The 16,553-nt window shown below is 41.0% G+C and overlaps 1 protein-coding gene across 1 annotated transcript in view; it reads right to left on the bottom strand.

Annotated features, from left to right (window-relative positions):
• Positions 1-16,553, bottom strand: part of NOL10 (nucleolar protein 10) — an 85,557-nt gene that overhangs the window by 56,437 nt on the left and 12,567 nt on the right. The window contains exons 9-13 of the mRNA XM_006197109.4: positions 15,267-15,352; positions 13,866-13,944; positions 12,518-12,667; positions 9,686-9,752; positions 2,327-2,379 (exon numbers count right to left, since the gene is read on the bottom strand). Coding sequence (XP_006197171.1) covers positions 2,327-2,379; positions 9,686-9,752; positions 12,518-12,667; positions 13,866-13,944; positions 15,267-15,352 — 435 coding nt within the window. The remainder of the gene's footprint in view (positions 1-2,326; positions 2,380-9,685; positions 9,753-12,517; positions 12,668-13,865; positions 13,945-15,266; positions 15,353-16,553) is intronic.

Below are 16,553 nucleotides of genomic sequence, written 5' to 3'. Positions count from 1 at the left end.
CATAATACCAAAGGGAAAATATGCTTAATACTCCCCTTTCTCCTCCTGGATCCAAGGAGTGACCTCCTCGTCCACACATTTATCATGCAGGAAGCAGGTTGTCATCTTTGGTTCTTTCCTCTCCCTTATTTCCCACATCCAATCCATTACCAGGTCGATCTTACAACCTTAATAATCCTTCTATTCTTTCCAACCTCTGCCACCATCTTGGCACAAGCTGATAAGATGACCTTACTGCAAAAGTACTCAGAACTGCCCTGCCCAGCTCCACACCAAAGGGCTCTCAGCCTGTGGCTCCTGTCAGTGAAGCAGACCCCGAGACAGCCTCCCCGCTCTATCCGGCAGTGCTTTCTCCCTTCCTGCTGGTGGATTCCACGCACTTCTAACATGGGGAAAGGATCTTTGATTCAAGACATCAACATCTTATAGGCAGTAGCTGAAGATCAAAACATAGCAATAAGCACTTAAGACAAAAAGAGACCTCTTCCCGAGGAGAAGTAAAGGGTAGGAGTGAGCTGATACATTCTGCCTCTCTTGACATTCCCAAAGGGGCTGACGCTGGGAGACTATGTCACACAGGACTGAGGGAAGGCACCTGTGACGTACACAAGTCTTCATCAGTGGACACCTCCAAGACATGCCACCTGGCTACTCAAGGATAACAGGCCTCTGAAATTACTGCCAGCCAGATCAGACCTCTCTAAGATTACCCCAGAATCCCCAGAGCTCCAGCTACTGAAAACGGAGGCCTGGCACAGGTACCCGGCACTATCAGCTCTCCTGCAGATTGCTATGGCCTGTTCTTGTTGCTTCCAGGTTAGATCCTATCTAATCCACTCTCCTCATGGCAGCCAAAGTAATCCTTCAAAAATGCAAATCTGATCATATCACTATCCTGCTTAAAACTCTTCCAGGACAGCCTGCCCTGCACCCCCACCCCTGGCTGCGGAGCTCATCCCCGTCCCTCTAGCCCTAAGCTTGGTCGGGTGGAATCCTCCCTCTCTTATCTTTGCACACTATGTTCCTCTACTTCCGAGCTCCTTCTCCCATTCTGCACCCCACCCTCTTCCTCCAGGATAGAGAACCATCCTTCTGGTCTCTCCTTAGAAATCAATTCCTCTGAGAAGGTTTCTCCGAGTACCCTCCACACCTCCCACCAGTTTCCAGTCCCACGATGGGTTAAGTGTCTCTCTTCCTACATGCTCTAATAAAGTACCCTTTCTTACTTCCGTTACAGCATTTAGCACACTGACTTGAAATCTTCTACTTTCTTGTTTCATTCTCTAATAACGAACTCTTGAAGAAAGGAGCAGTACCCTATACACTGTTATACCGCTAGCCTATAGCACTGTGCCCGACACACGGCTGATAAAAGCAATAAATATTTGCAATCCAATGAAGACAAGGAAAGATATAAACTGAAAGGAATATGGAAGTGGTATCTGTGAGACTCCGAGGAAAAAGGGAAAAAAGGACAATTTAGAAAAACGGAAAAGCTGCTGTTTGAATGGCCTTCATTTCACTATCAACCAGAAGAAACATCTCAAAGTGCTTTCAACAACATTATCAGGTTCCTGAAACCACAGAAAGTCAACAGCAACAAGAATACTTTTTGGAAATACACACATGGTCGAGCTATCATAAATATGAAGCATTTTCATAGCTGGAGGCTAACGGTGATTACAGAGAGCTCACCTCCCTGAAGTTCTGCTCTTCACCACCCACACCTCTTACCCTTTTTCCCCAAATCCTTGAAAATGGAGATGTCTGCTGACTGTAATCTAATGCCAACTTTGCACTGTGTGCTTTTCTGTTTAGGTAAAGGTAGGGAAGCTTTTGACATACAAGAGAAGAATTCTTTAAGAAAGAAAAAAAGGGACAGGACTGTAAATGGCACATCATCACCGATCGTGGCAATCTAACAGATTCTTTCATATGTAGTTTATTTTTATAAGAAATAAACTACAATGAGATGACTGGGGAAGTACTAGACTTTTATTTAAGAGGGCTAGATCCCTTGATCACTAGTAGCTGTAAGTTTAAGACTCTGAAACCCTTTGAAATAAACAAACAAAAAAATGTAACCCTGAAGAATAAAGATGAATTTCTACAATCAAAATTTAATGGGATATTAAGTAGTTTTCCATAAAAGAACAGTCAAGCATTATTTTACTGCCTCCTGGAAGCAAAGTGAATTTACAAGTGAACCACTGTGTCTAACTTACATAGCCACATGCAGACCCAGAGTCCCTCAATGCAGCCAGTTTAAAAATATAGTGTCTTTGCTTGTTCTATTTTTATCATAACTCCTTTTTGTATTACTTACTGGAATGTAATAGATGCCCATCTTGGGAGTTTCATTGGCGGTAAGAAGCATTCCTAAAAATAAACACAGTGAAAACAGTAAACACATGGGGAAAGAAAAGTACCCTTTTCTACATGTTTTACATTCTGAAATGCATGAGGTGCTGAGAACACAGTATAAGGCAGAAGACCCAGGCTAGCAGCCAGGCACCCTAGGGGTCGGGTTGCGGGCTTCAGTCCCTGATCCTCCTAGGCGAGGCACCTAAAGTATCAGAAAGACCAGCTTCCCAATCTGCAAAATGCTCAGGGGTACTAGCTAAGTAACTGGGCGGTTCCCACCAGGAAGTGCTCGGGTCTATATAAAGTTTGCCATCATTTTTAAGAGGGAAAGTTTTATGCTTCAGAATCATAAATATAGTTTTGATGCACTATTTATTATAATAAAAATAAGGAAGTTAAGAAAGAAAGCCTTCTTTCTGTTAATCAGGAATTAAAGAACCAAGGTAAAGTATTTCCCACAAAATGTCACAGCAAACTAGTTTCTAATGTTTGAATTAAACTTTACACCCTGATAGAAAACAAAACGACTTAAAGGGAAGGCTACATGTGTGTAACTACACTACAAAAGACCTGTAAAGAATCTAACAGCCCTTACTATACCAAAATGAATCAGTCACAAGGGAACTTTAACAGATTCAACCAAAAGAGTGGTTAGTAATTCAGTCTGGGGATCGGCATTTTAAGAAAGTAAAAATGAAGTAAAGGGCAAATTTGTGGCATTCAGTAATGGTTTCCTTTTAACCCCAGTAGCAACAGAACATATGAATCCATTATTCGTTGGTACAGAACCAGAGTATTCAGATATCTCGGTTTTGTTCTCAGTTTTGTGTCATGTGTGCAAGCCACTCCTCTCCTAAAGTCTCCGAAAGCAGCTCCAATCCTCACAGCCCGTTCCAGACTGATGCACTTTAAACAACACTGAAACCAGCAACCATTTGAAGAGTCCATTATCATTTACTAAACACTTTCACATATTTTACTTTAGTGAACACGCAACAACTCTCTGAAGTAAGAAATATTCTTATTTTGTAGATCAAAAAGATAAAGCTCAAATGTACTGAGGGTCCCATCACAAGCTAGAAAATTTTAGAGCCATAATTCAAACTGAAGAGCTTTTGTTTTTAAGTACCTTTACATATCAACCCAATTTTATTTATTTTTAAAATCTATTTGTAAAATACAATAGAAGAATCCACAGAGGGAAGACATTTGGATTATGAGACCATATAATCATAGTTAAATATACTAAATGTTAAGAACAATGATTTGATTCTGTGATTTAAAAGTACTTTTTGCTGCTCCTCTGTTAAAGCAAAAGCTTGCAAAAGTGATGATATTTAATGCTGTTACGGAAATAAAACGCTGAGATAGACGAGGGCAACTAATAACCAGAAAGCAGGAAATCAATGCTCTCTCAGCAGAACCACGTTGTGCACATCAGCTCCGAAGTGGGAGCGAGCCCTTAACTGGGACCAACCTTCACCAAAATACATACAGCCGATAGTGAAGTCGAGGAAAGTAAGAATGTATATCTAAACTAAAGCAAAAAAAAAGAAAAAATCAGAGACATTTTCATAGCTTGTGGCCTCTATAAATCTCTCCCCTGGACACTTTTGATGACCCTGGAAACAAATGCTCAGAGGCCATGATGGGAAGAAACAACTTGTACTGACATGTGTTCCCAAGTTTCCCTAACGACACTGCCAGAACTCCTCCTAGACCTCTGCACGTGATTAAAGAAATTCTAGGGACTGAAGAGACAGAGTACCCCCAAAAAGAAGGTTTCTGCCAAAGACACCCCCTAAGCTCGGCTTCAGAGGCTCAGTCCTGAACACTGAGCAGTGAGCGTTCCACGAGGAAACATGACCGAACCCATCAAACTGACAGAAAAGGCTCTAATCTAATTACACAGGAGAATTCAGACTGGGTGCAGCAGACTGTTTTCTACAATGGAGCAGGATAGCCGCTGGCCACACATGGACAATGACACAGGCTGGCCTACGACCAAACTACAGCAGGGAAGGTCAGGATTGAAACCAACTATAAATGAGAGAAACAAACAACCTCACAAAGCCCAAGGAGTGTGAGAAGTTCCTAACAAGAAAGAAGCTGGAAAATCAAACCGGTGAAAGAGTTAGTTCAGCAGAAATTAAGATGATCGCAGGCACAGGAGGAGACTGTGAAGTAACTGTGCTGGCATGTTACATCCAGAGACAAGAAAGGAGCCCCAGAAAGTCAGATCATTTGCTCAAGGTCACCACACAACTAGTAAGTCGAGTAGCTGATATTTCGACTCCAAAGCCCACGTAATACAGGCTCCGAAACTCCAGTAACAGTGGAGACAGAATGAAAAGGCTTCATGCACAATCAAATAAACCATTTAAAAGCACAAATATAAAGACCAAAAAGCAACATGAAAAATGCTTTTAATATAATGTCAAGCTAAAAACCAAAAGACATTATACATATGTATGGTGTGAGGACAACAATCTAAAACACATGAACACATAATTAAAACAACTTCTCTAACGAAAAGAGTAATACTTGTGAAGAGACTCTAGAACTGCGGCTTTTTCCCTTTAAATTTCCTTTATGCTGATATTTATTGTGGTTTCAACAATAAAAATATGAACTGTGAAAGAGAAGGCAAAGGTCATCAGCACTGGGAGTCAAGAGAACACACTGTGGTGTGGAACAGCAGCGCCCAGGAGGCGCTGTGCTGTCTGGTGCAGCCACAGTGCCCCCCACCACCACCACCCCAGAAACAGAAACATGCACGGAACAAGTCTCGCCTGCATGTGCTTCGGAGGCTAAAGGACTCATTGAAGGTCACACTTGAAAAGAAGGAACAAGGCTCTCTGCCGAAGTGTGCTCCCAGGGCCAGTCTGAGAAATGCCATCGAGCTGGGAGATAAGTGTAGAAACTGAAAGGAAGAGTGTATGTAGAACCCTGTACAGCAATCTGACATTGCAGCGAGATGCAAATGAGTGACCCTTTTCCTAGTAATTCACTTTTATTATATTTTACACAAGTATCAATCTGCAATAGATTGGAAATTTAAAGACAAAACAAAAAACAAAACCCTGGTCCCTCACCAGACACATCTGAGAAGCTCTGTAGGAAAACCCTACGGCATCAGGTCACAGCCTCGAGCAACTCAGAGCAGACAAGCTATGAGAACAGCCCTGTGCTGGGGGGACAGGATATTGCTTCCCACGTGGTCAACTCCTGATGTAAGTGTGGAGCGTGTGATTTTACTACAGAGGGAGCCAAGGATATTTACAGATGATGGAAAAGCTTTCTCTCTGTACTGAGAGGTGATGGACAGAGAATAGAAGGCTACATCACATCTCACAGTCCAGACAGCAGCCAGCAGCAGCAGAAGGCGGGTGAGAAGCAGGCTGGGTATAATTATGAAGCCTGAGTTAGGTCTTTCTGAACAGAAATCTCCCGCTCCCGGTGGTTCTGAGACCAGTGATGCTGATTCCCCGGGTCTCAGGGGGGCTCCCCAAGCACCTCGGGCAGGCTGGGCCTCCCGCAGCGCCCGGACCTGGCTGCCCGATGTGGAGAAGGCTGACTGAGCAAAAAAAGCAGGAGCTGAAAGGAGCTGGGAAGGCGGAACCATTTCTCAATGTTCTGAGCAGTCTTAGTATCAGAAAAACATGACAGAACAGTCATTGTGATTTGTCTTTAATTACTCCAAAATGAGTAAGTGAGAAAATAAAAAAAGAACGTTTTAGCTTTTCTAAAATATGATTAAGCTCCTAGTGATTAAGTGAAAACCCTAAAGGGCAGCCAGTGTCAGAGGGAAAGGAGCGGGAAGCAAGGGGAAGACAGCAGAGCACGCCAAGCAGCCGCGCTCGGCTCCAAAGCCCGAAGCAGCAGTGGAGGGGCTTGCTTTACTGGGCTCGCTGTCTCACGAAATAAACCTTGAGCAAGTTTTTATGTTTGATTAACTTCGTATAAGTTATTTGACAGTAAAGTCACTCCTCTGTCCAAAACATCACCCTTAAAATTTCCACCTTCCAGAAAAGTGAACCTTGGAACGAAGAGCTCTCTGGTGGTCACCTAAACAGCGACCACACTCCTCCCTGGCCCTGGGATGACCGATGCGACCTGATGCGGAGAGCCCAGCAGCCCTGTGCACCACTTCTGGCCAAAATATGTAACCTACGGTGCACTGGGCATTAGATTTAACTTCTACTCTGGAAAAATACAGAGGCTGGAGGAACAAGTTAAACCACCATGGAAAACAAACACAGAAATCCATGGGACATCCTACGAGACTATAGACCTGATCTTGGAAAACTCTGCCATGAAGGAGAGGGGGAAAAAAGGATGGGGGACTATTCTGGATTGAAAGAAACAAAAGACACAACAACTAAATGTAATACACAACCTTGGTTATAGCCTAATTCCAAAAAATGGACGAAAAAAGGCATCTAGGGGACAATCAGGGAAATCTGAAAATGGACTGAATGAAAGGTAAGACTAGAGGATGACTGTTTTCCTATTAGGTGGGATAAAAGCATTTTTGATACTAGAAGAACGTCTCTCCTCCGGTGAGATTAAAGCGGCACCTGGTGGAGATGAAGCTCCACTCTGCCTGTGGCTGACTTTTAATCTGCATCCTAAGCTGTTAAACATCTCCAAGTCTAGACCAGCGCTGCCAAAAAGAAACATCATACAAGCCACATATGTGACTTAAAATTTCCTAATAGACACATTAAAATTTTTTAACAGGTAAAATTAATTTTAATATATTTATTATATTAATATAAATATAATAAATATATTAAAATATATTTATTGTATTAATATAAATATAATAAATATATTTATTATAGTCCAAAATATCTTCATTTCAATATGTAACTAATATAAAAAATTAATGATCTACTTCATTTTGTTTTCAGTGTCTTTGAAATCTGATGTGTATTCTGTACTTAGAGCACATTTCAATTCCGATGAGTCACACTGCAAGTTCTCAGTGGCCACATGTGGCTGGTGGCCCCAAACAGGTCGAGAACTTCTTTCTCTGATCATTATCTGCACCCTTCAAACTCTCCCTCAATCCAGCCAAACTCTTGTTCCAACTGCAACTTCACCTGGTTTTACTCATCTTTGTACTTGGCCCAGACCCCATTTTAGACCATTCAATTCTCTAGAACTAGAACCCTAGCATCCTCACCTGCAATTAATTCCTGAACTCATCATGATTTGACTCACCTCCACTGTTACAATAAAATGTTCCCAACTGTCACAGATGAAAAGCTAATGACAAGGATCCAGAGTTTCTTATCGTTCTCCAGAGAGTACTGCGTAGTTAGAAAGAGCACGGGCTCCGGAATCAGGAACGGCTGGCTCTAACCAAGACTGCCACACGCCGGCTGCGAGGCCAGCCCTGGGCAAATAAGTCACTTTTCCCATCTCTTAAGATGTAAGAAAGATGGGTAGGGAGGGGAGGGGAGGAAAAGGAGAGGGGAGGGGAAGTGAGGGGAAGGGAAGGGGAGGAGAGGGGAAGTGAGGGGAAGGGAAGGGAAGGGAAGGGAAGGGAAGGGAAGGGGAGGGGAGGGGAGGGGAGGGGAGGGAAAGATGTACTACTAACAATACAGGGTTATAAAAAGATGAAATGAAAAATTAAGATTACAGCATCCATCACTTAGACCATTAAATAACTGAGCTCTTTCCTTCCTGCCTCCACGTCCATGATACTCATACTCGCTGAGCAATACCCAAAGAATCGCTCCCATCTCAGCTTCTCTCTTTGGCAACTGTTGGTTCCTGTACCTTCACCCTGTCTACTCGTATGAAGCATCTTGGCTGGCTCTTCCTTCTCATCTCCCTCTGAGCGGGCTCAGGTCCTGCTCTCTTCTTGTTTCTCCACACTTTTCCCACCGCTAACCTCCTTCACTCCCTGCGATAACCTTCACTTCTGCGATAACCTCTATTTACATGCCTTAAAACTTTGTGTCTGCAGACCTGCTTTTCTGGAGACCACCCTTTCCACTGTGCACTGGACGCGGCTCCCAGGGTAAAGCTGTGGGGCAGGGCAGGGATTCACAATCACTTGGGATGCCTTTTATAAATAACACTCCCCCTGGACACTCTGAGTCAGTACAGCTGGTACGGGGCCAAGGAATCTGTACTTTTTAAAAAGCTCCCAGGTGAAGCTGGTGGGCAGCCAGGTTTAAGGCTCTCTGCCAGACCCTGCCACTGCCCCACTGCCTCCTCATATTCAAATGTTCCAAGAAAATATATTCTTTCTCTCCAAATTTGCTCTCTCCCCTGTGCTCCCAATCTCAGTTCAAAGTGTCACTTCCTACTCATTTTAGTTCAAGAGTGACCTGCCTTTTACACGGTGAGCAGAACTGCCTTCTGAAAGCACAGTCTGAGCGGGTCCTGACCACACACAGAGCCAAGCTGTTCAGTGGGCCGTTTCCAGACCTCGCAGCCTGTGCACCCACTGCGGCCCCCCACTCCTCCCAGAGCCGCCCTGGCACCAGCACACGAGGCTCCTCTGCTCCCTCAAATGAGCCCCATGTATGGCGCTGCATCCTGTCCCATCCTTCTCACACTGTTCCCTCACGTGGACCACTCCCAACTCCACCGACTACATCTCACCTGGTGCTCCAAACCCAGGGCAAAGGCCTCCTCTACGCTCACCTCTCATGGCTTTGGCTGAACCCCCTCCCTCTCTCTCTCATGCATCTCAGTTCTGTGCGTACGAACATGATAGAGCTTTCCTTGCTTTGCCTTGTGTCCGTCTATCAAAATTATCCGTGCTCATCTGTACTCAGAGTACAACTCTGCCTAAGAGTGGAAACTGTCCTCATTTTCTCTTATCCCCCCAAATTCTGTACGGACTTGCCTGGAAGGTATCGTTAAACCCTGAAACCTGCCATGTCATTTACTGAAAGCATACAACATAGAATACACCAAACCCGTGGCTTCATACTACGCCTTGTGTATCATCAGGCAACTCCAGCCTTCTCCAAATCCCGAACGTCAACTTCCACTCACAATTACTAATCATGTAAAAGAGCTAAAGTGCACACCAAAATAGCACCTCACCTGCCACCGACCCACAGACTCTAACCAGCTCCTACTAATTGCTAGGCAGGCTGACGACTGAGTCACTGAGTGTCATTTTCTGAATCATCCACACCACTTCCTGTTCTTAATTTTTCAGGTAAATACAATATCCAAGAATTGTCCTAACCAAGCCAAAACCCATCTTGAGAAATAAAATGAGTTTAAGCCCCAGTAAAGTGTACTGCAGGTTTCTGTCACTGAACGGCCCGTTGCTATGCATGCATACCTGAGTTGGGGTAAAGGCAGACATCATTAAGGTCATGTTCCGGCTCCAAGGAGGTAAATATTTTTCCCTAAAACAGTAAGCGAAAAGGAATTATTAAAATAGTTAAAGGAAAAAAAGAAAACAGTTGAAGGAAGACAACTTTCAGCAATGTGATATACAGACAATAAACTGGAGGCATAACGCCACTACATCCCGCTTATGGGAAAAAATAAAATTAACCAACTGAAATCATAGACTCTAAAAAGATTCTTAAGGGAATTCGTTGTATCAGTTTATTAAATTCTCTGTTTTAGAGACAAAGAAACTGAGGCTCAAGGGGGAAAGGTGACTTATCCAAAAAAAATAAATACCAACTTTTAACGATAGTGTCTACACAAGTGGAAAGGGTAAAGTTTAAAGTAAAGTTGTACATCAACTTAAAAAAAATTCTCATAATCTGGAAAATACATTCTAGTTAAACTTGTCCTCAAAGAAACCAAAAAAGATGCTCAGCATGGTAAGATGAAGACCGTATCCACCATCCCTAGGTAGCGAGGATCTGAGGGAGCAAATAAGATAACGAACATAGAAAACAAAGTCCTACAAATACAGGAAGTGTTAGTTGTTACACAGAGGAGGCTAACATATTTTTGCTTTAAATGTGGGGGGAAGTGGGCTATATTTTTAAAAATTAAGAGAAGTTAAGTAAAATAAAAAAGAAGATGAGAAGATGGAAATGGAAAAAGGTGATGAGAAAGATAAACATGGGAAGGAAGTCAAGCAAAACCAAGTAATCTGGGTGTTGGTCAGAAGGGCGTATTTAGTCATTACAACAGCGCCAAAATGCAACTTACTGTGGCAACTACAACATGATTTCAAGAACTCATGCTGAAAATGTCTGCCAGGTCTTGCACTTATTAGAGGCTCCTCATTATTAGAGGCTCCATGGTAAAGGAGGGGAATAGTTAAAAAAACGAATTTTATGCTCAATGAAAAACAGCAGCCAGATTCTAATTCACAACAAACACTGCAACTCACACAGCTACCTCCTTCTCAACTCAAGTTCTCACTGAAACAAAAAATGGAAGAGGGAAAAGAAAGGAAGGGGAAAAGGAAATAATAATAACAGCATGGAAGAAAAAAGTAAAGGTGCCACAGTTCAGAGAAATCCACGTTATGGAAAACTACGCAGCAGGTAGAGGGCTTGGGAGGATACATCCACACTAATAAGTCACGACCTCTGGGCAGGATGGAAGCCAGGTCAAGGACAACTTCTACTTTATCAGTATGTTATGAACTTTCAAAAACAAAATGTCTTTATTTGTAGTATTACAAAAAATAGTTTTAAATTACATTAGTTCGGATTATCAGAAAACAGCTGAGAAAATTTGAGCCTAAGACACATGAATCTTCTTAAGAAAGCCCTCAGAACCCTCCCAGCTCAAAGGAGCAAAGTCAGTTCCTGGGCGACTGATCATCAGGGTAATTCTTCGAAGAACTGAGGAAAGGTGAGAGCCCTCCCTCTGCTCCCTAACACAAACTGTCACAGGAGCTATGAAGGAAACACGGCTTGAGAGACAGCACACACCCCAAGGACAACTCTGAATCTCCACAACAGATCCAGAGGGAAAAGGATAGGGCGTGAAGTAAGGGTAATACAAAGAGAGTTAACAAAATGAAAATTAAGAACAAAAGTAATGGTCCAAAGGTCTTGTGGTAGCTCACAGCAAAAAAGAAAAGTGACAATGAATATATGTATGTTCACGTATAACTGAAAAAGTATGCTCTACACTGGAATTTGAATCAGCACTGTAAAATGACTAAAACTCAACAAAAATGTTAAAAAAAAAAAAAAAGTAATGGTCCAAGCAGCCAGGGATTCTGATCAGCGGTTGACCCATGACGGGGCTGTCGCCAGCATCTCCACCCTGAGCACAGGAGCCTACACTCTACCCACCCCCAACCCCAGGGAAGACTGACGCTCGCCCTCTGGTGACCAGTGCTGAGGCTGCTGGACGCCCCACCCACTTCATCTCAAAAGTGAATATTAAAAAGTGACACTTTTTGACTAAGGATGCTAAGTTTGTAATCAACAAATGAAAAAGGAAAAGCAGAGGCAGATTAAGTCAGCAGCACAGGGTTTTGTTACTTTTTTCAAGGACACTTCATAAGGGGAGAGAATATCAATTACTCTTAAAAAATATTGTTTTTAAGAAAAACACTAAATTATTGTAAAGGTATCATATCTAAAATCCAATTGTTTGCAATGGGGAAACGGTGTGAAATTGAGGTGTATAATAATACTGATATGGAAACAGCAGTGGCTTATAAAACTTTCCTAAGGTTGTAAGAGAGCCTCAAGGTCTAGGGGTTTCTTACAGATCAATTTTTTAAACAATGATTTACTTTCTTACTTAACTGAACATGTCAAAGTGAATGTCAGTTTTAGCAAATCAGGAAAATGTCTTAACAGGAAGAAAACAATCTTGACTACTTTGAATATGAGTGTTATCTATCCTGAAGTACCTAACTTCCAACTAAGTTCCCAAATGGATACCCAGTATTTCTTTCTCAAGAACCCACATAACTCAAAACAGGCAACAGAAAGAAAAGAAACATTAGGTAGATAAACAAGTTTTTTCTGTAGAGCAGAGGGGACTCTAATATCTTGCAGTAACCTAGAATAAAAAGAATATGAAAACAAATATATGCATGTACATGGGTGACTGAAACTTTATGATGTACACCAGAAATTGACACATTGTAAACTGACTATTCTTCAATTAAAAAAAAAGAAAAAAAATTAGGAAAATATGCAAATAAGTAATTTTAACAACAACAAAAAATACATACTGAGTTCTTATTCCACATTTTGACAATTCTGGAGTCAGCAGACAAAATCAAATCTAAGGAATCCTGAAAATGAATTGACTTAATGGGCAGCCCATACTGGTGGTCCTTAACTAGCAATGGCTTATCAGACCGAAGATCATACAATAAAACCTAAAGGGGGAAAAAAAGAGTTATTTCTGTTTAAGCAAACTAAATATTTTATCTTAAAAAGAAACTTTTAAAACTTAGAATAATGGCTGCTATATGTTTCATTACCTTTTTATCAACACAAAGAACACCTTTACTCAGGGAACAAAAATTCTAAAGTCAAACAGCAAAAATACTCCAGAAAAATCTCTTAAATTACCCTCACAATACATGGTTTTATGAATTCAACCCCAGAGTAATTTCTAGGCACACTAAGATTGAGAACTACTTAGATACACTAAGAAAGGAACCAAAAGGGAAAGTCCACAAGAATTTATATCATTTGTGAATTCAACAAACATATACCCTGAGGGCCTCCTATGTACCAGGCACTGTCACAGCTACTGACAGAACCAAGAATGAAGGTAGTCCTGGCAGATTCAAGACAGATGGTGGAGGCAAGGCTCCGAGCCCTGTTACGACAGGCAAGGGGCCTGGTGAAGCTGGAACTTAGTCCCAGGTGACAGATCCTCTCTAGGCCCTGATGACAGAGGTAGCAACTCTACTGGAAGCAGGGCTCACACCTGTGCTGAGGTCAGAACAAACTTACAAGTGCGTGGGCTCTGCCGTGAAGGGGAGGGAAAAGGTGAAATTAAATCTCTGAAGCTATTTCATTTGACTCCTTAGATGCTGAAGATGCAAATGCCGAGGTATGGTCCACTGACCGCTCACTGTATAGGATGTGCTGAATACTGAGTAGTAGGTGAAAACAAAGGTCCCTTTGATAAATAAGTTTCGGAAATACTTATTGAACACATTTCCTGTCTACAGGAATTCTCAGAGCCTTCAATATATATTTAAATGCACTGTAAATCTCGAAGGACAGGAATCTGACAGAATTCCAAACTTGTTTGACCATAGAACTCTCTCTGTTCCATACACTCTAGGAAACTGTTCCAGACCACACTCAAGAGAACATTTGAGGCATATGCCACTGCAGCTCCAGCTTGAGAGCCTCTCAGATCAACCATCAGGCCAGAACCAGATTTCTCAAGGTACTGAAAGAACACAGCATTCTGAAGTATCCGCTCTACTCCAGCCAAAACAGTAACGTCTCATTTTCTGTTTCCACAGTGAACAGGTATGTGGATGCTTCCCATGATACATACACGCCTCTGAAATAGTAACTTAAGTGTGAAGTTTCCAACTTAAACATATTTACCTGCCCCGTGGATGTTCCAACCGCCATGGTCAAGGCACCGTTAAACTTCAAAGCAGAGATCGTTGGTAAACTGTTGATCCTGAAAACCAAAATATTTGTGTTCCATGCATATATGGCCAAACCTCCTTCCAAGTAACAAATTCGTTATTACTATTCAGTTATAATGGGGAAAATCACATTTCTAGTCTTCTATTTGAAGGTAATTGTATCCGAAATTTCTTAAAATAAAAAATAACCATTACTTATAAATATAAGCTACCTTTAAAATCTGTATATGATCGTCTTTAAAAACTGTAAGAAGTATTCTCAAAGTAGCTACAAATAAAAAAAAAGTTCTGAAAATATAAAACCAATGGGAAAGGATCACTATGACAATATCTTTCATTGTGATTTAAGCCAGGATAAGGTATTTACAGAAACATCTCCTTTTTTGCTTAAGAGGAAATAATTTTATGTTCAGGCATGGGTATATCCATTTTCATTTCTAAAGTCAGCTATGTCAAGCTGAAATAAAAACTAGTCCCCAAATGGGGAGCTAGAACCTCTAAACGTAACAAAATGATGGATGTTCATGGCTATGTATTTGGAATATGCTTCTGACTCAGTAACCAAGAGTATCAGCACCAAAAGCAATGCTCTGCAGTGGAAAGGGTCCTGCATGACAAGTCAGAAGTGGACAACAGTCCTGATTTCATACTAGTAAAATGACACTTCCCTGACTATCAAGACCCCAGAGAAAAGGCATTCCTGAGCTGATTACAGCAACTAATTCTATGCCAAGGACCCGACAAGAGAGTGATAAATCCGTATTTGTATTAATATGAGCATATAAAAATATCTGAAAACATATGTACCACAGGTGCAAGAGTTACTATACTCTGGTGAGTGGAGAAAGGAGAGGCGCTTATACGTCTTACTTAATTCAAGCATCTAGACGTTTTCATCCCTCAAGTGTGAATTACTTTTCCAATTGTTTTAAACGTAGATATCAGCAAACAGGAACAAAAAAAAAATCAAAAAAACATTGCTTCCCTCCACCTCAAAATTCAAAGCACGTATTTCTGCCTGTTAACTGGAGTGGTGGACTTCTGGTTCCATCACCAGATCCTACAGAATTGGAAATAAAAGTTCCTGCAGTGTGTTTGTTTTAACAAAATGACACGGCAACTAAATAAATAAGGCATTCTACATAGTACTTCAGAAAGGAATTCCAACTGGCTTAGCCACTTAGTGAGCTTTTACAGGAAAGGATTTTTACATAAAACAATCACAAAATCACAATCTCAGATAGATATGTCTTGAGAGTCTCATTCTTCAGCAACTGATTTTAGTTTAGTAGTGAGACATTTGTTTAAATCAGAAGCTGACGAATATTTGAACTGCAAATTCAATTCTACTTACTCTGAATCAGCTGTGACGCTACTTAACGCGCAGTCTAGCAGGCCAACTCTACCACGCGTTCTCGGGTCCCAGCACTCTACTCGACCCTAAATTAAAAAACCCAGTAATTTTAAATAATAGCTGCTACTAGAAAATTTTTTTGACAAATAACAACAACAAAAAAAGCCTTATTAACACTGATTATCTCCTGGGGAATAAGAATTTAACTTTTTACGTATACCCTTTTTTAGAACTGCTGAACGTTTCATCATGAGTTGCATTTCTTTTATAATTAAAAATAGAAAAAAGAAAAAAAGAATAGCTAAGAAAAAACAGCTAAAATGTGATGGACCACCCCTGACTGGACCTTGATTTGGCTGGTGGGGTGGAATAGGGAGGAGTTATGAAAGATATTTTGATATAAATGGGAAAATTTAAATAAGCAAGTATTACTGTATCAATATTAAATATTTAATATATGTATCACAATAACTGTCACAGAAGAAATCAAAACCCAACATATAAAATAAAAATTAATTAAAAATGAAGTTTTAAAGTCTGGTCTGACAATACATACCAAATTTCAAGCCCCTAATAATCAAGGAATTTCAGGAACCCAGCCTTTGGGCTGGGGGGTCTGCCCCCGACTGACATGTCTCAGGGCTGGTCTTAAAACAGCTGGTGAAAGAGCAGCCTTTTCAAACCGAACTTTTCTTACAGAGCATGTTTCCTGGTATACAGCCCAGCTTGCTCTGTTAGGGACTCTATTCAATAAAAAAACTATTTTTTTTCAAGAAAATTATTTTAAAATTTCTCCTTCATAATCCCAAGAGAAGTAATTAGCAAGATAATGTTTCAATGGCCTGACTTGGGCATGACAGTATTATAACACAATCAACGTGGTTTATGCATTTCCATCAAATCAACCTCATGTCCCATTTCAAATCTTACTCTTTTCAAATAAAAATAATCTGAATAAAGAAAACCTAAACTTCCTCCTTACGGACTAGTTTAATAAACTGCAGTACATTCAAACAATGGGATCCTATCCATCAGTTTAAAAAAATAAGTTTAACTTTGTAGTGATTAGAAGTACCAATGTATACAGATGTACATTATATGCCATTCTATTTTTTCAAATAAAGCAAAAGAAGAACCACGGTATAATATAATTTTAATTTTGTGAAAAGCTTTTAAAAAAACATATCATTAACACATACACATACCTGCACAGACACAGAAAAACAAGAAAGAGAGAACACTGCAAGCCATTCAAGAGTTCCCTCTGGCTGTAGGATTAGGTGACCG

The sequence above is a fragment of the Vicugna pacos genome, chromosome 15 (assembly GCF_048564905.1).
Source record: "Vicugna pacos chromosome 15, VicPac4, whole genome shotgun sequence".
NCBI lineage: Eukaryota > Metazoa > Chordata > Mammalia > Artiodactyla > Camelidae > Vicugna > Vicugna pacos.
The sequence above is the reverse complement of the archived record's forward strand: the minus strand, read 5'-3'. Positions and strand labels throughout refer to the sequence as shown.